The sequence below is a fragment of the Phyllobates terribilis genome, unplaced genomic scaffold (assembly GCF_046119375.1).
Source record: "Phyllobates terribilis strain yellow unplaced genomic scaffold, ASM4611937v1 Scaffold_1__5_contigs__length_1240528914, whole genome shotgun sequence".
Taxonomy (NCBI): Eukaryota; Metazoa; Chordata; class Amphibia; order Anura; family Dendrobatidae; genus Phyllobates; species Phyllobates terribilis.
In genome coordinates, this window is record NW_027362761.1 from 319,282,448 (window position 1) to 319,304,666 (window position 22,219).

General features: G+C 41.8%; 1 protein-coding gene across 19 annotated transcripts in view; it reads right to left on the bottom strand.

The window, feature by feature from the left end:
* Nucleotides 1–22,219, bottom strand: part of ARVCF (ARVCF delta catenin family member) — an 892,847-nt gene that overhangs the window by 254,731 nt on the left and 615,897 nt on the right. For 9 of the 19 annotated variants that reach the window (XM_073675591.1, XM_073675598.1, XM_073675605.1 and 6 more), the window contains 2 exons: nucleotides 14,103–14,190; nucleotides 6,114–6,362 (listed from right to left, as the gene is read on the bottom strand). The exons of 8 other annotated variants lie outside the window; for them this stretch is intronic. In XM_073675591.1, the coding sequence (XP_073531692.1) occupies nucleotides 6,114–6,329 (216 nt within the window). In that variant the 5' untranslated portion in view covers nucleotides 6,330–6,362; nucleotides 14,103–14,190. The remainder of the gene's footprint in view (nucleotides 1–6,113; nucleotides 6,363–14,102; nucleotides 14,191–22,219) is intronic. 2 more of the 19 variants (XM_073675564.1, XM_073675581.1) reach the window with 1 other exon arrangement.

A 22,219-nucleotide genomic window follows, 5' to 3' on the forward strand; every position in this document is an offset into this window, starting at 1 on the left:
TTGGGGACCATACCCATGTACTGCAAGTGTAAATTAACCCATTTTTATCCTTAGAAGAATACAATGCAGATATAGACATATATATACATATATACAGTACAGACCAAAAGTTTGGACACACCTCATTTAAAGATTTTTCCGTATTTTCATGACTATGAAAATTGTACATTCACACTGAAGGCATCAAAACTATGAATTAACACATGTGGAATTATATACTTAACAAAAAAGTGTGAAACAACTGAAAATATGTCTTATATTCTAGGTTCTTCAAAGTAGTCACCTTTTGCTTTGATGACTGCTTTGCACACTCTTGGCATTCTCTTGATGAGCTTCAAGAGGTAGTCACCGGATATGGTTTTCACTTCACAGGTGTGCCCTGTCAGGTTTAATAAGTGGGATTTCTTGCCTTATAAATGGGGTTGGGACCATCAGTTGTGTTGTGCAGAAGTCTGGTGGATACACAGCTGATAGTCCTACTGAATAGACTGTTAGAATTTGTATTATGGCAAGAAAAAAGCAGCTAAGTAAAGAAAAACAAGTGGCCATCATTACTTTAAGAAATGAAGGTCAGTCAGTGCGAAAAATGGGGAAAACTTTGAAAGTGTCCCCAAGTGCAGTTGCAAAAACCATCAAGCGCTACAAAGAAACTGGCTCACATGAGGACCGCCCCAGGAAAGGAAGACCAAGAGTCACCTCTGCTTCTGAGGATAAGTTTATCCGAGTCACCAGCCTCAGAAATTGCAGGTTAACAGCAGCTCAGATTAGAGACCAGGTCAATGCCACACAGAGTTCTAGCGGAAGACACATCTCTTCAACAACTGTTAAGAGGAGACTTTGTGCAGCAGGCCTTCATGGTAAAATAGCTGCTAGGAAACCACTGCTAAGGACAGACAACAAGCAGAAGAGACTTGTTTGGGCTAAAGAACACAAGGAATGGACATTAGACCAGTGGAAATCTGTGCTTTGGTCTGATGAGTCCAAATTTGAGATCTTTGGTTCCAACCACCGTGTCTTTGTGCGACGCAGAAAAGGTGAACGGATGGACTCTACATGCCTGGTTCCCACCGTGAAGCATGGAGGAGGAGGTGTGATGGTGTGGGGGTGCTTTGCTTGTGACACTGTTGGGGATTTATTCAAAATTGAAGGCATACTGAACCAGCATGGCTACCACAGCATCTTGCAGCGGCATGCTATTCCATCCGGTTTGCGTTTAGTTGGACCATGATTTATTTTTCAACAGGACAATGATCCCAAACACAACTCCAGGCTGTGTAAGGGCTATTTGACCAAGAAGGAGACTGATGGGGTGCTACGCCAGATGACCTGGCCTCCACAGTCACCAGACCTGAACCCAATCAAAATGGTTTGGGGTGAGCTGGACTGCAGAGTGAAGGCAAAAGGGCCAACAAGTGCTAAGCATCTCTGGGAACTCCTTCAAGATTGTTGGAAGACGATTTCCCGTGACTACCTCTTGAAGCTCATCAAGAGAATGCCAAGAGTGTGCAAAGCAGTCATCAAAGCAAAAGGTGCCTACTTTGAAGAACCTAGATTATAAGACATATTTTCAGTTGTTTCACACTTTTTTGTTAAGTATATAATTCCACATGTAGTTTTGATGCCTTCAGTGTGAATGTACAATTTTCATAGTCATGAAAATACAGAAAAATCTTTAAATGAGAAGGTGTGTCCAAACTTTTGGTCTGTACTGTACATATACAGTGGCAACCAAAAGTTTAGCTTTTTTTTAAAAAAAAAGTGTGATTACTTCTGTCTGGTTGTTATATAAGGAAGAAAATTGTGTTTGACATTGTTTTATCCCTTTATGTGTTACTTTTCAACATTTTCTGGGCCAAATGTTTTGCACATTTTGCCATGGGTAGTCGAATGTTGTCTAAAAATTATTATTTTTTTATGTGTGTGTTTTTAGGTTAAAACGTGGCAAAGACAAAGCCAAATTTATCACCAGATGTTGGGAGTGAAGTCAGGTAAAAGCCATTAAGAGGTAGTTATGTAATTCATCTGTTTTCAGAGTCAAGTGTCACGTATATTAAAGAAAGAAAAAGAAGGTTATGGAACAGCTGTCAAATCTAGAAGTGGACGACCACAGAAAACTTCCTCCAGAGTTGATCACATTTTTTAGAAAAAGTCAGTATCTGATTTCCATAAAAGTGCTGTACAGATTTGGCACGAAATGAACGAAGAATATGGGGTCAAAGTGAGTCACCAAACTGTGGTACGACGGCTAAGAGCAGTAGGGTTAAATGCACAAGTTCCAGTCAAGAAGCCTTTCATCTCTGCAAAGAACCGGAAGGTCCGACTTTAGTTTGCCAAAGAACACAGCCAATGGAAAGAGACAGATTGGTCTAAGGTGTTGTGGTCGGATGGATCCAAGTTCAATCTTTTTGGTAGTGATGGCAAGCACTATATATACTGCCCGATTGGAAAACATAATGATGTAAGGTACCAAACACCTACAGAGAAACATGGTGGTGGCAATGTCATGGTTTTGGGCTGCTTTTCTGCATCTGCTATTGGCCCTCTGCATAGAATTGATGGAAATATGAATGCTACCATATACAAGGATATAGTGGAGAATGTAATGCTGCCACATGGTAAAACCAAAGTAGGCAGGGGATGGAAATTCCAGCAAGACAATGATCCTAAGAACACATTCAATTTAGTCAAAAATTGGTTAGCAAAGAAAAATGTTCGCTTGTTGCAATGGCCAAGCCAATCACCTGATTTATACCCTATAGAGCACCTTTGGGATGAGTTAGGGTGACGAGAGGCCTGTACACATAGCAATAAAGATGAATTGTTTGCACATTTGTAAAAGGAATGGAACAATATCCCTCAAGATGTCTTGAATACTCTAGGGGCTTCAATGCCCCGTCGGTGTGGTGCAGTAATTAAAGTAATAGGTTATGATACAAAATACTAAGTTATGGCATTGTAAACAATGAATTACTCTCTATGTTGTGATCAATAAATAGTACATGCAAAACTTTTGGCAGTCAGTTTTCTTTAATTATATGACCATACCTATATTCAAAAGCATTTTGGTTAATTTGGTTAAAATTAAGGTCTTGCATGATGACAACTTCATGCACTTTCAATTCATCACCATGGAAAATGCATCACCACAACCAGACAGAAGTAATTACACTTTTAAAAATATGCAAAACTTTTGGTCGCCACTGTATATATAATAACTTACCGTACCTAACCCAGTGGTAAAGCCTCATGGCTATGTGCACTAAGTGTTGGCAGGAAAAACATTGTGTACAACAAGCACATTTTGCCGCGTTTTTCGTGCGTTTTTCCCATTCATTTGAGTGGGTGAAAAACGCTGCAAAAACGCTGAATAGATATGCTGCAGATTTGGAAAAATACGTTGATGGTTCAAATCTGTAAGAAAAAAATATAAGTAGCAAGTGCACGAGATTTCAGAAAACTCATTCACCTTGCTGCTACTGTAAAAACATTTTTTTTCCCCCATGGTAAAAACACGTGGAAAAAAACACGGGAAAACAACATAACAAGTGAACAAGCCCCATCTCACATATACAGTGCATTGTGAAAGTATTTGACCCCCTTGAACTTTTCTACCTTTTGCCACATTTCTGGCTTCAAACATAAAGATATAAAATTCGAATTTTTGGGGGAAGAATCAACAACAAGTGGGACACAATCGTGAAGTGGAACGAAATTTATTGGATATTTTAAACTTTAAAAAAAAAATAAAAACTGAAAAGTGGGGCGTACAATATTATTCGGCCCCTTTACTTTCAGTGCAGCAAACTCACTCCAGAAGTTCAGTGAGGATCTCTGAATGATCCAATGTTGTCCTAAATGACTGGTAATGATAAGTAGAATCCACCTGTGTGTAATCAACTCTCCGTATAAATGCACCTGCTCTGTGGTAGTCTCAGGGTTCTGTTTCAAGTGCAGAGAGCATCATTAAGACCAAGGAACACACCAGGCAGGTCCGAGATACTGTTGTGGCGAAGTTTAAATCCGGATTTGGATACAAAATGATTTCCCAAGTTTTAAACATCTCAAGGAGCACTGTGCATGCGATCATATTGAAATGGAAGGAGTATCAGACCACTACAAATCTACCAAGACCCGGCCGTCCCTCTAAACTTTCATCTCGAACAAGGAGAAGACTGATCAGAGATACAGCCAAAAGGCCCATGATCACTCTGGATGAACTGCAGAGATCTACAGCTGAGGTGGGAGAGTCTGTCCATAGGACAACAATCAGTCGTACACTGCACAAATCTGGCCTTTATGGAAGAGTGGCAAGAAGAAAGCCATTTCTCAAAGATATCCATAAAAAGTCTTGTTTTAAGTTTGCCACAAGCCACCTGGGAGACACACCAAACATGTGGAATAAGTGCTCTGGTCAGATGAAACCAAAATCGAACTTTTTGGCCACAATGCAAAACGGTATGTTTGGCGTAAAAGCAACACAGCTCATCACCCTCAAAACACCATCCCCACTGTCAAACATGGTGGTGGCAGCATCATGGTTTGGGCCTGCTTTTCTTCAGCAGGGACAGGGAAGATGGTTAAAATTGACGCAAAGATGGACGGAGCCAAATACAGGACCATTCTGGAAGAAAACCTGTTGGGAGTCTGCAAAAGACCTGAGACTGGGACGGAGATTTATCTTCCAACAAGACAATGATCCCAAACATAAAGCAAAATCTACAATGGAATGGTTCAAAAATAAACGTATTCAGATGTTAGAATGGCCAAGTCAAAGTCCAGACCTGAATCCAATCGAGAATCTGTGGAAAGAGCTGAAAACTGCGGTTCACAAACGCCCTCCATCCAACCTCAATGAGCTCGAGCTGTTTTGCAAGGAAGAATGGGCAAGAATTTCAGCCTCTCGATGTGCAAAACTGATAGAGACATACCCCAAGCGACTTGCAGCTGTAATCGCAGCAAAAGGTGGCGCTACAAAGTATTAACTCAAGGGGGCCAAATAATATTGCACGCCCCACTTTTCATTTTTTATTTTTTTTAAAAGGTTTAAAATATCCAATAAATTTCATTCCACTTCACGATTGTGTCCCACTTGTTGATTCTTCCCAAAAAAAATTGAATTTTATATCTTATGTTTGAAGCCAGAAATGTGGCAAAAGGTAGAAAAGTTCAAGGGGGCCAAATACTTTCACAATGCACTGTATGCCTGCATTCCAACCCATTATTTACATTTTCATTGTCTGATGCCAGTATTAAACAGAATACATAATCATTCAAAGTCAATAGGCAAGCAAGATCCTTTGTCACTTCCCAAGTCATTATAGACACATAATGAGCCTGCCAATGCATAGTAAGAGACCTAACAAATGAAACCTTTCTTCAGACCTGACCATTTGATCCAATGGAAGGCATAACAAACCCCCCTCATCTCAGTTAACTGTACCCAATTTTGCCTCATAAAAAAAAAACCTGACCTCACAAAGCAGGTGGATAATTTATTTGGATTAATTACATGCTATTTACTATATTAGTGACAATTAGCAATGCTAGCGGTCATGATATAATTGCCTAGCTTGAATTATTGAATACTCTGCCATTACCATTTGTTGGGGTAAGGCATTTCAAAGTTGACTACACTAACTGTAAAGAACCCTTTCTTATATTAATCTAATAATGTTTTATTCATGAGTAAAGAAAAAAATATTTGTTATGAATAAATTATGAACCAGCTTGGGCAAATTTCTTTAGAACTAATTGATAAATTAGTAGTGTGATCTGTAGTTTTGGCAAATCGCATGATTCTAAGAGTTAATAGGCTTAAGCATGTGTTGCTGTCATTAAAGTTCATAAGGCTAATCACTGAAGATTTAATAAAAAGTCCAAATTGCTCATATATATGCCAGTTTCCTATAGTCTACATTAGCATGATCATTCCTGTCTAGTTAATCAATGCTGAGAGATGAAAGCAGTAAAAGGATGGAACGCTGTATACACAAGAAACAGAATTAAAGAACAGCTGCTACTTGTAAAACATGTTAAAACCAATTGTAGTAACAAATGCAAACAAATAATCATTGGTGCAAGAGTGATAAAACAATATAAAAAGCAGGTTTTACCTGCAGAACTAGCTGCTGCCAGGCAGTGGTTAGCGGTTGCCCATTGCCAATGTTGCACATGCTCATTCTGTCAGAGGGCACATTGGCACGCTCAAGTTGAAGGGAGACATTACGACGTTCTTCTTCTAAAGCTCGGGTCAACCTCTCAAAGCGGGCTTCTTGCTCTTTCACAGAGGCCAGGATACTGGCAGCCGACCTTATGTCATAGTCATCCATAACTGTTTGTGAAAGAAGTCTTGCTGGTAACTGCTAAAGAAGGTTTAAGGAAAACGTGGAAAATTAGAAAACAGTTATCGGCTGCTCAGTGAACCGGGGGCATGTACACACATCACTCACAGAGACCATCGAACATGCAATGTGATGATTTATTGTACAGGATGAACGTATCGATGTGTTGTGGGGGTGAGGTTTTCAGGCTTCCGTGAACAGATTTTGCTATTTTGCGGCCTTTTGCCTCTATAAAACAACAATGCATTTTATACCTAACCCTTTTTAACATAAATGTGTTCTCACCAACATTATTACAGGAAAAAAAGAGGCAGCAATCTCTCTAAAATACTTAAAAACACAATTGCCACTGGCTTGCATTAACAAGCCGCCACTACTTTAAGGAGTAAAACAATCTCTTGGGGAAATACGAAGCCCTTAAGGAGAAAATAAGCTTCTATTTGACATTAAATTTTCATGCATATTCCAAAATCCTTTTCATTGTGCAAATAACAATGTAAAGTTAAAGAACATAAAGATAATAGGTTTTTTAGAAGCGGAGTCTACTCTTTGAAGATCTCATCAATTTGACAACATTAAGGTAAGCTTTCAATCTTTGCAACAAAGCGGAAGTGCTGGAGAACTTGTGATCCTCAAACTAGTAGGTATTTGGAGTATGTAACCGTGTGCTATGGGATTTTATGGCTCTGAAAATCAAATCAGGGGCAGCAAAGGGAAGCAAAGAACATGTTTATTTTTAATGGGCAATGCTGAATGCTTTCCTTTTAAATTCCAGAATACAAGATAGTATCGGGTATTTGCATGACTGGTATTTGGAGAGTATGACGAAGCCTGCATGCACATGCGCTAGTCACAATACTGAATGGCGCCTATATGAACAAACAAAAGACAGTGGAGTCATTTTGCCTTGGAACATGCCGTGCTGGATTTGTTGGATTTTCCAACCGTACTGTGGCTAATCAGTGGAAATATCAGGCTAGATTTTGCAGTAACATGACTATTATGATGTATAAACAGACATGAACATAACAGTGGAGATGGCGTATGCAGAAATAACGCGCCCTTTTTTCACCTGTATAGTAGGAATAAAGTCATGTGTTAAATACCTGATATTTAATAAAATAAAAACAAATGCACATATTTTTCTATACATTCATGGCTACAATAAGCAATGACATACTGGTGCACAAAATAATTAGCAATGCCTAAAATGTGTCATATTTATATATATTTTAGGGTTAGATCATTTTCATTTCACAACTAGTTAGAGCAAAGCTATTAGCATTTCTCATAGGAAAGCATAACTAGAACATTTCCAAGACAGTGTTAATTACTAAATGTAATTAGTGCAGCTTCCATGAAATTAAACTTCTAATCAGCTGCAAGTAAACTAAATATGTCTGCTCTACTCAGGCTCCATAACAGCTTTATAAGCCAAGGACAACGTTTAAAAAGGATTTGCTTCTTTCAATATATACTAATCAGCCATAATATTAAAACCACTAGATTAATATTGTCAAGGTTCCTCACATTCCACTAAAACAACAGCGACTCATTGAGGCATGGACCTGAAAAAACAACGACATTTAAATGGGCTGTCCCATGTACAAAGTACATTTAATCAATAGGTCTTGGAATAATAATAAGTTCCACAATTGGATGTGTTTAAAAAATGCTCCTACTCTTATAAATGTGCCCCTGCTGTGTACTGTTATTTCCTATGTCTCACCGTGCTAAGCTGCTCCAGCTCATGGTCCGCACATACCACAGCTGCTGGCCAGGAGGTAAACATAAGTCACTGATGATAAGTGAGTACACAGACAAAACAGCCCAGGCTCCCAGCTTAAGGTATCACATTTCCTTTTCTGAGGTTACACATCTCTCTGCCTGAGGTTACACATCTCTCTGCCTGAGGTTACACATCTCTCTGCCTGAGGTTACACATCTCTCTGCCTGAGGTAACACATCTCTCTGCATGAAGTTACACATCTCTCTGCCTGAGGTTACACATCTCTCTGCCTGAGGTTACACATCTCTCTGCATGAAGTTACACATCTCTCTGCCTGAGGTTACACATCTCTCTGCATGAAGTTACACATATCTCTGCCTGAGGTAACACATCTCTCTGCCCGAGGTAACTCCTCTTTCTGCCTGAGGTTACACATCTCTCTGCATGAAGTTACACATCTCTCTGCCTGAGGTTACACATCTCTCTGCCTGAGGTAACACATCTCTCTGCCCGAGGTAACTCCTCTTTCTGCCTGAGGTTACACATCTCTCTGCCTGAGGTAACACATCTCTCTGCCTGAGGTAACACATCTCTCTGCCTAAGGTAACACATCTCTCTGCCTGAGGTAACATCTCTCTGCCTGAGGTAATACATACCGTATTTTTCGGACTATAAAACGCACCCCAAATTTTGGGGTGGAATATAGAAAAAAAAAATATTTTTATAAGATGGGGTCCATCTTATAGTCTTAATAGGTACAGTATCTTACCTGGGGGTCGGAGGAGCAAGGGTCACAGGAGGCAGGCTCCTTCAGGAATCCGGTGCTCCAGCAGCGGGGAGTTGCGATGGAGCAGGATTGCAGGGCCCTCCGTTCCCTCCCTCAGGAACCTGGTGGCTGCAGCAGAAGAGATGGCTGGGGCTTAATGCCAGGCTGGGGGCTGGGGCCTGGCTGGAGGCTGGGGCCCGATGCCAGGCTGGGGGTTGGGGCCGAGCTGGGGGCCGGGGCCTGGTTGAGGCCCAGTGCATGGCTGGGGGCCTGGCTGAGGCCTGGTGCATGGCTGGGGGCCGGGCCCTGGGCCAGTGTTTGGCTATAGGGGCCTGCCTGCCTAAGGGCAGGGATCGGGGTATGGCTGCGTGCTGCCGAGGCCTGCCTGGGGACCGGGACCAGAGGTGGTGGTGGTGCGGCGGCGGCAACAGCAAAGGAGGAGGAGGTGAGGTGCTGCGGGTGTCTGGCTGGGGGCCGCAGGTGTCTGGCTGAGGGCCCTTGGTGTCTGGCTGGGGTTAGACTGGATGCGGGCAGTGTCTGACTGCGGGCCGGGGCAGTGAGCGGCGCAGGTTTCCGGTGTGCGCGGCTATCTTATCGAAGCTGTGGTCTACAGGAAAATGGCCACCCAAACTACATGTCATCGCATGCGCCGGCTCGGGCGGCCATTTTCCTGTGGATCACAGCTTCAGCAAGTGACCACGCACACCGGAAACCTGCGCCGCTCACCACCCCGGCCCGCAGCCAGACACTGCCCGCATACAGTCCAACCCGTGCTGGCCCCCAGCCAGACACCCGCAGCCCTCAGCCAGACACCCACAGCATCTCACCTCCTCCTCCTTTGCTGCCACCGCCACCTTAAAGGAGGGAGATTCTGCTCCACCACCACTGCAGGTACGCAACGTTAGGACCATAAGACTCACCCCCATTTTCCTCCCAAATTTGGGGGAAAAAAAGTGCCTCTTATGGTCCGAAAAATACGGTATCTCTGCCTGAGGTAACTCCTCTTTCTGCCTGAGGCAACATATCTCTCTGCCTGAGGTTACACATCTCTCTGCCTGAGGTTACACATCTCTCTGTCTGAGGTTACACATCTCTCTGCCTGAGGTTACACATCTCTCTGCCTGAGGTTACACATCTCTCTGCCTGAGGTTACACTTCTCTCTGTCTGAGGTAAAGAAATCATATATCAAATTGTGGAAAATCACCTACAATCTTGACATACTGTTATGCCATTCTGCGGGAAGGCATTAAGGCCAGGACCCAAATTTTCCCAGCTTTGGAGATCCTCAGACCTAGCCATCTATCCATCACAATTTAGCACTTGTCAAAATTTCTCGAATGTTCAGTTGCCGATCTGCTAGGCTTCTGGAACATCAAATTAAAAAAGGATTGTTTGCTGCCTAATATATCCCACCCCTTAACATATACCATTGTAAAGAGATAATCAATATTATTTACTTCACCTGGCAGTGGTTTTAATTTTATAGCAGACCAGTTTACATTATTGAGTGAAGTTGTTAAAGGTAACCTGTCATGTCCCCAAACACTAATAAGTCGGCTGTCAGTCAGTGCCAGGCCATGGTTACAACAGCCGCTCACTATGTACTGAGTGACTGAAGCTGCCCTGGCCGCGCCTCAATAACTGAAAGCCAGAGGCTGCTGGGAGGAATAAAGTTAATTTCTTCCCAGTTACAAGGGTTTCAGTGCAGTAGCTGCAGAGGATCAGAACGCTATCAACCTGCAGATTAACCCCATACCTTCAGGTTAAGGCTATGTGCGCACAATGCGTATTTGAATCAGAAATTTCCTGAGCATTTCTGCATCTCCTTGGCAGGAAAAAAGCATGCAGATTTTACATGCGTTCTTGACGCGTTTTTTGATGCGTTATTTTAACTGTTTCTGTACATCAAAGAATGCTTTTTGGAGCTAAATAAAGTTATTTGGTTGGACATTGCTTAAACCTTGGACTACCATCAGAACTGGGGTGAGTATATTGGTTAATTTGAATGATTAAATAACGTGTGTGTTGTATTTCAAATAAAGTGTTTACTCTGTGTCTGTGTGTTTATTTAACTCTTTACTTTACTTTAATTAAGTTTGGTCATGAAAAGGTCTGATTGACACCTTGTCATAACAAAAAGAGCTAGGTGTCAGCTGATCCCAGATACCCAATCTTCATTAGCATTTCTATTCATGTAATTTATGCGGCTGCTGTGAGCTGGGAAGGTGCCATTAGCAAACATGGTCCCTGGCCATAATTAAGATATCACAGCTGGTTCATTAGCAACTACGTCCCCCAATCAGCACTCATCAGCGATTTGGACGCAGCGTATTTTTGTTGAGTCCAAAACGCGGTGTTCACTTGTGTTGTTAGTACATGTGAATCCACCGCATATAATGACACTTCAATCGGTCAAAATCGGCAGCAGAGACTAGTGTGTCTGCTACAGAAATTGACACGCTGCAGGTGAGTTTGGGTACGTCGCCACGATCAGGAGCCGCTACAGGTTTGACGCTGCGTGTTTATATAGCTCCAAACCCGCAGCATCCAGATGTTACAGCATAGTGGATGGAATCTCTAGAAAACCCATGTCCACTATGCGTGCATCTGAGGCTGCGGATCACCCGCGGACACTGACATGCGGCGCGTCTTTCAGTACCGCAGCATGTCAAATTCTCTTGCAGAGTTGCTAGATTGCGCAACAGAAATTTGAGGACTAGAAAGTACTGAATGCGGTAAATCCGCATGGTTCAGTGAACACATGTGGATTTACCCGCGTTCAATAGAATTTGGACGCAGCAAAAAATATGCGCCCAAAGCGCTGCTAAGTCTGGATCGGATTTAAAAAAAAAAAATGAAGTGGGCTCCCGCGTCATTTTATAACCAGCAGAGGGAAAGCCGACCGTTGTGGGCTGATATTAGTAGCCGGGGAAGTGGCCATTAGCTAACAATATTCCCTGGCTATTAATATCAGCCCACAGCTGTTTGTTTAGCCTTTACTGGCTAGATTACAGGGGGACCCCAGAAAAAAATTGATGTGGAGTCCCTCTATAAAATCGAACCAGAAAAGGCTAAACTAGACAGCTGCGGGCTTATATTAATAGCCAAGGAAGGGGCCATGGATACTAGCCCCCTCAGCGGCTATTAATATCACCCCTCAGCAGTCCCAGAAATGGCGCATCCATAAGATGCACCAAATCTGGCACTTGGCCTCCGCTCTTCCCACTGCCCTGTAGCGGTGGCGAGTGGGGTAATGGGGTTGGGATTCACATCAGCCTTGTATTGGTGACTGACGTGAAGCCCAGGTTAGTAATGGAGGGCGTGTATAAGCTGCCCCCATTGCTAACTGCGTAGTAAAATGGTCGCCGCCTTTTCAATAAGAACACAGCCAGAATAAAGTATTCTAATGAAATAAAAAACACACGTTTTTTTTTTTTTTTAAAAATTATTGCACGGGTCCGCGAAGCTCTCGATCTCCTGAAAAAATCGTAAAATAACAAACAACTATATTCCCACTTGTCCGCTGTCAACGACGCCGTCCACGTACCGCCAACGAGTGTCCCACCACGATCCGTGTCACTTCTACAGCAGTGACATCAGCAATCATGACGTCACTGCTGTAGAAGACAGTAGTGTATACTGACAGGGGTACACTGTCAGTGTACATTGCTGTGCAGGAGGTCACTGGGGTTCATCAGCTGAAGATCAGCCGATCAGCCCCGGTGAGCTCTCACCGCCATCACCCTGGGAACTTTCTCTACTGAAAGTTCCCAGGGTGAGGTCACGTGACCAATCAGCTGATTGTTGACGTCACCGCAGGTCCTGGCAGCTCAGTACACTGCGGGGAGCGAGCCCGCTCCCCGCAGTATACCGCCGGCCGCCGGGAGGAGATGATTGCCGACAGGAACCAGGAGGACATCGGGGGTGCCGGACAGGTGAGTATAGAGGTTTTTTTTATTTTTACTTTGTTTTTTCTTTTTTTTACAGCGCGTGTTAGCCGGTTTGGCTGGGAAGACTACTGCTCCTCCCATCCACGCCGCTCCCGCTGTTATCAGCGGGAGCGGCGGTTGGGATGAGAGGAGTTGTAGTCCTCCTCTCCAACGCGGTTGCCACTCGCACCGCGTTTCAGCCGCAAATTCGTGGCCATTGACTTTAATTGAAACGCAGTAAATCCACATATACCTGCAGGTTTGCTGCGTTTCAAGGGACCTCAATGGGCGCGAATTCACTGCGGGACCACGCTAGAAATGGTCCTGCTGCGTTTTTTAACGCAATGCGAATCTGGAGCAGAGATTGCGCATCATGTGCACAGCACATCCGGATTAGCATTGATATGCATGGCAGACCTATTAACAAGCGTCTTCCCAGCGGGAAAACCGCCGCAAAAACGCATCAAAATCGCTACATGTGCACATAGCCTAATAGTGTTTGGGGACATGACAGGTTCCCTTTAAATATTTATTCATCTCTGCGCTGTACATGGTGTGAATAGACAGGATAACAACCAGTAGGAACATCATGATGCTCCTTCTAAATCTAATTATGTAATAAAACACCCCATCTTTTTTAACTGCACCTCTAGGCAGACTTGCTGTCTTAAAACCCAAAGAAGTTGGATTACATGCCTTGTGGCAGCCATATTGATTGGCACATAGATTTTCCAAAAATGGATATGTCTAGATAATTGACTATACATTTTATGATAACTTGTCAGATATTGACCATCAATACAGGACTAACAACGTGTTTTGTTTTTCTTTTTATTCTCCGGCGTTGTGATGGATGGTACTGATAATATGGCCATAAATAGCAATTTTGTTCTGTTCTAAAAATCTAACTATTGGGCCGATGGGAGTTTAAATATGAGACGCTGGCAGGGGCGTAACTACAATAGGTGCAAGGGTTGCAATTGCAATTGGACCCTATGGGGCTCCAAAAGTCCCTTTTGCCTATATAAAAAGACCAATGCTATTAAAGATTTACAATAATTCGGGGCCCAGTTGGAGCTTTTGCATTAGGGCCCAGGAGCTTCAAGTTACCGATGCCGGTATGCTAGTTTCAGTATTATACAGGGCCCTCTATAGGCCACATTCCTCTCTGCGTATTGATGGCAGGTGTAATGAATTCTAAAGTCAAAGGGAATAAAGAAAGCACTACACAGTTCACGAGAATGAAAACATAATAAATATTTTTAGAAGAGCAAAGGAAAAAATGCAATGCAAAAGCAAAGAAAGCATGCAGAGGAGAGAAAAAGGCAATACACACCTAGCCGAATGTTAGGATCTTTTAGAGACGCTCAGACATCACCCACTACGACTATAGAAAGAACAGCAGCAGCCTGAAGCAGAACCAGCTACAACAAAGAAAGGAAGGACAGGAAAGGTTAGTCAGAAAAATTACAGCCGGCTTTTCTGATGTCTTAATAATCATTGCTAACCCCTGAAATGCTAACTGCTCTGCCGCACATCTTATAAATCAGCTGGTTAAAAAAAAAAAAGAAAAATATGCACCCCCAGTTTTAATAAAGGAACATGTATATTGTAACCAATTGTCCATAGGTTATTCACATTGCAATCGTCAATAAATCCTAAAGTTAATCAAGTAATAGTCACCACTAATGGTATATAATATCCACTTCAGAGCTGTATTCACTGCACTGTGTGAGAGCTACCTGTGTTCTATAAGTCTATCGATATGAGACAAATAATTATAATTAGAAAACGCCCCAACAGAGGATCCATGCAATATAAATTGTACATGGGAGTAATGGAGATATTGATTTTAATTATAGCAAAACTTTTAGTCGGTGTACTTTACATATCATTGTCTAAGAGTTCAATATATATGTTCCCAACAAGTACCCCTCGTATTTACATATTTGTACTGTCTTTCAACAAAGGCCATGATTGTCAAAAAGTATGCCATTAATAGACAGCCAAAGCCATGGGCAAAATGAATCACAGAAACAACGTGTTGGCATAGAAGAGATAAAACAACCACAGCTGGCATCAAGTGCCAGGAAAAGAGTGCAGCGCTCACAGTGTTCTGAGATTAATGTCTTCCCCTACAGATGGAATGTAACACTAAGCCTCTTGTAATGTTACAAATGCGTATTTTGTGAAATGAAACCATTTTTACAAATAAATATAATAATCAGACATTAGTATTCCCTGAACCCAATAGAGACTTGATCTTATATTCTCTCTATAGCTCAAACGGCAGCACTAAAGTCAATATAAACTGTGCATGCAAATGTGTCTTCAAGTCACTGAATTATTCAAAAGGGGCTGCTTTGCTTTCATTATGGGTCATGCAGCTGTGAAAGCAGCCGAATCACCAGTGACACTTGACAAGTGACCTAATACAATAAAATATGCGGTGAACCTCCTCTGAGTGACCACTTAAGGAAGAAGTCTCATCACAATTTTTATTACGTAATACTTCCCAATTATATAAAAAATGGTCTGGAAATGTATTAGAATACTTTCCTTGTCCATCACCTCTCCGGTCCTCTTCTGACCCATGTGATCTGAAATCATACTAGCGGCTTTCACAGGGTCTATGTATGGACCAGAAGATACTTTCTCAGTGCAAGCTTAAGGAGCCTTGCTCTGAGTCTCATAGACTTGCACTTGGAAAGCAGCTACCGACCCACATAGTAAACGCTGTGTGAGCCTGCAAAGTCGCAGAGCAGTCACATGGAACTGAAGTGGTGCTGGAAACTGGAGAAGACAGCAATCGGTAAGTATTTTAATACACAAGCCATTAAAGTGTATCTGTCAACAGGTTTTTGCTATATACTCTGAGAGTAGGATAATATAGGCCAAGAAAGCCTGATTTCAGCAATATATCTGGACTGTTTGGTGTAGTTTTGATTGAATCCTTTTTTGTCTATTATAAATATAGCAGAGCTAAGAGTTCTGGGTTTTGTGTGCCCTGACTGCCAGCTTCCTGGCTACACTGTGAACTGTCATCAAGCTGCTACTCAGTGGTGGGGTTGGGGTTACACCTATTAGCCTGACTGGTGTGCACACGAGCTGTAGTCCTGTAGTGTTAATCTTCTGCTGATAAAATACTGATTGTATTAAAACTACAACACACAGCCTAATAAGTGACACATACTAGGCTTTTGTGCTCTATATTATGCAGCTATTCGATTAAAAAGCATAAACCTGCTGACAAATTCCCTTTAAATAGATAATTAGAAAGGATTACAGAATAAAAATTTTGATAACACTTCTTTCAGTATAGTCTTGTAGTACAGAGGTCTTTTCAAAAAGGTAGTCTTATAGAGAGAATTCTTTACAAAGGCTACACTATTTTATTTTTTTGTAAAGTGACAGACTCAAAGACAGAAACCCAACCAGCCCCTTTTATAACCAATGAGGTCCATAAAGCACAGTTTGTTTCCATGATGTGACAGATCTGTTCCCTGCATAAATTCTATTATAATTGGATAAAAAAGTTGTGTTCCTAATACTAATCAGAAGCTAGCCTAAAACTACAGCACTTTATCTATGCCATGGATTGTGTGGGGTAGAAATTAGACTCATTTTTCAATTTCTCATCTGCAATTTTTTTTTTTTTAGTTTTAAAAAGTTGCATTTTATAAAACTGTCTAATTCCTGGCCAAGCAGAACACCACTCTAACTTTTCATTTCAATTTTACAAACTGACTTGCAAAAAGGAAATGGCTATAAATTGATAAAAAAAAAAATATGTTGAATAGCAGATAACTGTGATTCCAGGTTTTTTTTTTTGTGTGTGTGTAGTAGAGACCAAAGTAACAATGTGAAGCATGAGGAGAAAATGGATGTACAGCAGACAGAACTTTCTGTGAATTTATTCAATTTGCAGTCACCCAAACAGAAAGAACCAGAATTTGATTTTTTGCTTGAAAACGTTGATATTCCCCCTCATTAGTCACCATACCGCTGGGCAACATATCTTTAAAAAGTTGACAATTTCAGTATAATTCCTACAGGGCTCAGCCTGTTCTTTTATGTCGGCCTTTCGTGTGGACAGCTGTGAAAGCATGAAACCTTTCTCAAGTGCCTAACAATGCTCAAGGTTTCTTTTTTTCACAGTTGACACTGAGGTTATGGAAATGCAGACAGGAGATCAGCCTGAAGCAGGTCACAAACACCTCCTTGGGAAATAACTGACTTTCTTCAAATGATACAACGGAAATGTCATTACAGAAAACTATTTGCTCAGAACTTGTTTGTGAGGAATTTGTCTCAAATTCCTTATGTCATTCCACATCTGTAGTGTAGTTTCAATAAAATCAGTGTTTTATCACGTAGTCCTCCTTTTTGAGCTCTGTATAAACTCGCCCCCACCACTGATTGCCAGCTTTCTGCCTATACATAGTGTATGCAAAAAGGTGCCAATCAGTGGTTTGGGCAGTAGAGTGCAGTGGATCAGGCAAAATTCAAATTTGCCTGTTCGTTCAGATTTTACAGTGAAATTCAGTTTTGTGTAGAAATTGCTCTCTGTGAATTTGATGTCCCTTATTATGCATTGAGGCCTCTCCAGACAACAGAACATAATAAATGTATTATGCAAAAAAAGATATATACTTTTACTGAATCTCCACTCACCTATCCAGTCCCTGTGCTACTCACTGCCACCTATCTTGCATCTCTCTACATCTACTGATCCTTCGCCACATGCGACAGAATCCTTGGACATCCTGTACATTTACGTAGAGCCCTCTTGGGGGCCATGACAGCCAAACGTCCAGAAAATAAAGGGGTTTTGTAAAATTCGAGAATTCAATTCCACATCGCTAATCTCTAGCGGGCAGGGTTATACAGAGCTCACCACTAGATCTGAGCAGATACAACAATGATTTTATCAATACTACACTAAGCAGACAAGTAAGTGACACATAGCTGGAATCAGTGTTTTTGCCCCTACATCATGCTGTTCTCAGATAGGGTAGCAAAAGAATGGTGTCAGATTCCCTTTAAATCAAATACTGCTACAATGAACATAGACTGACTTTCCAAACACAACTGTCATAGAGAAAAATTTAAAACCATAAAGACATCTCCCAAGAGGGGACATATCACCCTCACCTTGAACATATAGGATTAATTGTGGCTGGGGAAGAGAGAAACGAATTGTAACTGGGGAAGTGACAGCTGACACTTGTATCTCCATTGAAGTAGGGACATCCTGCAGTGACCAAGTAATTACAACAGGAGACTTAAGGCCCCGTTACACTAAGCGATATCGCTAGCGAGATCGCTGCTGTGTCACGGTTTTGGTGACTCACCAGCGACCTCACCAGCGATGTCGCTATGTGTGACACTTTGCAACGATCAGGCCCCTGCTGTGAGGTCGCTGATCGTTGCAAAGTGTCCTGGACCATTTTTTGGTCGTTGGCCTCCCGCTGGCCAGCACACATCGCTGTGTGTGACCAGCGGGACCAACGATCTGGCTGGTAACCATGGTAAATATCGGGTTACTAGGGGCACGCGCGCACTTAGTAACCCGCTGTTTACCATAGATACCACTCTGCTACGGTGAGCGGAGGCTCCCGCGCACGGTACCAGAGTGGTATCCATGGTAAACAGCGGGTTACTAGAGGCACACGCGCACTTAGTAACCCGATATTTACCATAGTTACCAGCCTGCTCCTGCTTAAGCAGCAGGCTGGGAACGGGAGCAGGACATCGTGGAACGATTCTTTCCACGATATCGCTGCTCCCCTGATCGCTGGTGAGCCTGCCTGTTTGACAGCTCACCAGCGATGTATTAGCGATGCAGCAACGATCCCTGACAGGTCGTATCGTTGTCGGGATCGCTGCTGCATCGCTTAGTGTGACGGGGCCTTTACTCTGGGAAAAAGACAATAAGACTGAGATTTGTTTACGCAGCGGCATAAGCTTCCTCTAATAAAAGTCCTGGTCGCAGACTTTTTGGACCCAGTGGCCAGTGATGAATATTGTGTTTTGCATTGATCAGATATTTATGGGAGACATATTTTCAGCGTCCTAGCAAAGGGACGAACATAATACATTCACTCACATCATTGTAAGGCCATTCTAATTCCTCCAACTTAATAACAGGCCGATAGATGATGCCATGCAGGTCATGTTTCATCTCTATGTAAAGGTAAAATTGCGATAAGAAACATTAGCGTAAGTTGGGGATCTAATCAAATTCTAAAAAAACCTAGCACATCCCACAACCAGCCCCCACATGAGCTCACCAAGGGGTGGTATGTGGGTGTAACCTTGATCTAATAGAAGCAGAATTTGGGTGTCTGTTTTTGATCATTCTGGAAGACATAGCTCGCTGTGAGAGTGCTCCATTTTCCCAATCTGAGTGCTTCCCTCCATAAAGATAAGAGCCATTCCTGTAATATCAGGTGTAGTACTTCTCTTTCGTTATTCTGTTTTATCGTATGTAATTGTTATACCGTATTGTTTTGTTCACATATTGTATCATCTTTGTATATTTTTTATAAACACAACCTACCCTTCTGGAACAAATATATAAAATGTAATAGCTCTATCCTCTTGCTCTGTAAACGCTCCCCTGAAATCATACGCTACCTGTAATGGGTGTCCAATCGGCTGGTATAAACGATTGGATGTAGCAGCTAGTGGTTCCTTTTAGTTATTGTGGAGTTGGCAGTTACCTACCGGGATATATGTATGCATTCCCCGAGCTGGAGTCGGAGGTGTATATACCATACGAACACTGTGAATTCCCCATTAACCGGCCTAGTAGTGGAAACAGCCGCTGCCTCGTCCATCACTCGTCAGTCAATTGCGTAATTGTCCTGACGATTAAAGGCAGCAGAGTTGCGTTTCTTGACAAACTGGTGGCAGCTGTGGGATCTGTGAGACCTCCCCGGCTGTCATCCCTGACAAACTGGTGCCAGCGGTGGGATCTGTGTGATTCCCCCTGGTGTTATCCTGTGACAACAATCTACACTGGACAGTCTAGAGACACCCTCTGTTCTGATGTCTGGTAGTACATTGTTGTAATGGAAATCACGTGTATCTTCATCACCAAGTCCATGTACCTCTTACACATACACATGCACATGCATCTGCCATTATTCAAACCAGGTAAGGATTAGATATTGTATTTGGTCATGACATTAAGATCTTCATGACAACAAAATTAGGAGGAGATTTCTTGTCATCAGAATCTCCCTTCAAAGAGTAAATTTCCTGAAACTTTTGCCAAACATTTTGATCGGTAGGGATACAGTGGCTATGCCACTTTAGCTTTATACCTCTCTCCTCGTTATCTGAAGACAGGCTCAGGTCTACAACTCTGTGTATTTGTACCTTATATTTCAAAGAAAAAAAATCACAGAAAGAAATCTAGAGAACAGCAGCGAGTAAGATAATGGAAGAGCTATTAATCAATAACCCATGGTACTCATTGACACCAGTGAGGCGCAGGTAGCAACTTGACCATTTTATTTTTAGCACATTTTTTTTTAGTTTAGTTCATATCCATAACAATCCCACTATTTCAGCATGTTGCAAGAAGATGTTATGGACTTTCAGTAGCTGCAGACCTAATACCTATTCCTGCCGATACTGACCCCATGCACATGTATACGCTATTTCACTCAGTGTGCATGTGTTCTCCAAGGGGGCAGGAGAATAATCTGCTACCGGACACCTCTGGTGACAACTTATCCTCTGTCAACCAAAGGTTTGGATATGCTAAAGTCCAATATTCCCAATCAGTTTTTCCTCTGACATCTAAATGTCTGTCGAACAGCTACACATTATTTGTTCGGTGGGTCCTGTCAAGTTCTGCCAATATTTGTCTAACATATATGGCAACATTTAAAGGTACACTAAATACAATTGAAGTCATACATTTACATACGCTTAGGTTGAATTCATTAAAACTCATTTATCTCCTTTCACCAAAAAATCCTAGGTGAACAAACTCTTGTTTAAGCAAATAGTTTTGGATATCTACTTTGTAGCAGTCAGACACAAGTATTTTTCCAACAAATGCGAATGACACAAATAATTTAATTTTTAACTGACTACATGAAAATTCGAGAGGGTAAAAAATTTACATATGCCAAGTTGACGTTATATAGATTGGAAACTCCAGAAAACAATGTCATGGCTTAGTAGCTTCTGATAGGATAAATTGGAGCTGTATATGTGGCAGTTTTTAAAGTCTACCTTCAAGCTTTACTTGCCTCTTTGCTTGACATCATGGGAAAATAAAAACAAATCAACCAAGACATCAGAAAAGAATTGTGGACCTCTGCAAGTCTGCCACATCTTTGGGAGAAATTTCCAACTACCTGAAGGAACAATGCTAAAACAATAATATACAAGTTTGCACACCACAGGACCACGCAGCCACCATACCAGTCAGGAAGGCCATGTATTCTGTCCTCTACCGATGAAAGTACATTGGTGCAAAAAGTCCCATGGAAAATGTATGGATAGAACTGGAAAAGCATGTGCGAGTAATGGGTTCTACAAAGCTGACTCAGTTACACCAGTTCTGTCTGGGGAAGGGGCCAAAATTCCAGCAACTTATTGTGAGAAACTTGTGGAAGGCGACCCAAAATGTGTAAGCCATGTGTTAGATAATTTAAAGGCAATGCTACCAAACGCTAACCACATGTACAGTATAGTGTGTAAACTTCTAAACCACTGGGAATTGTGATGAAAGAAATAAAAGTTGAAATAAATAATTGTCTCTAATTATATTCAGACATTTTACATTCTGGAACTATAGAAGTGATCCTACTGAATGTGGCTAAGGTGTATGTAAACCTACGATATAAGAAGAATTAACGTACACCATTTTCATATATTAAGAACTGTACATAGTACATAGGTTGCAATTGCATCTGGGCTCCAGGGCCCGAGTAGGCCCAGCAGCTGCTCAGCCATATATAGGAATATCAATGTTTAGTATTTATAATCTTGTACTGTAACGTCACTGTGTGCATTATTCCTGTATTATGATGATGTGTAAATTATCTGTGTTGTAATATCACTGTGTGTACTATTCCAGTATTATGATGCTGTGTTTATTATCTCTGTGTTGTAATATCACTGTGTGCATTATCCCTATCTGTATTAATATAATGTATTTATAATCTTGTACCGTGACATCACTGTGTACAATATCCCATCTATACAGACACCTGAACAATGAGGCCAATGATTAGCTGCAGGATCAAGCAATTGTATGGATGGGCCATCATCACTTCTGGCCCTGAAAATGACTATAGTGCTGAAGCAACAGACGTTCAGGAAGGCAAATAACTACGAAACACATTTAATACATATCATGCATTTAATATATTGCCTTTAGAATACGAAAATAATTTATTGTGACCCCTTCAACTAGTAGAATTTAAC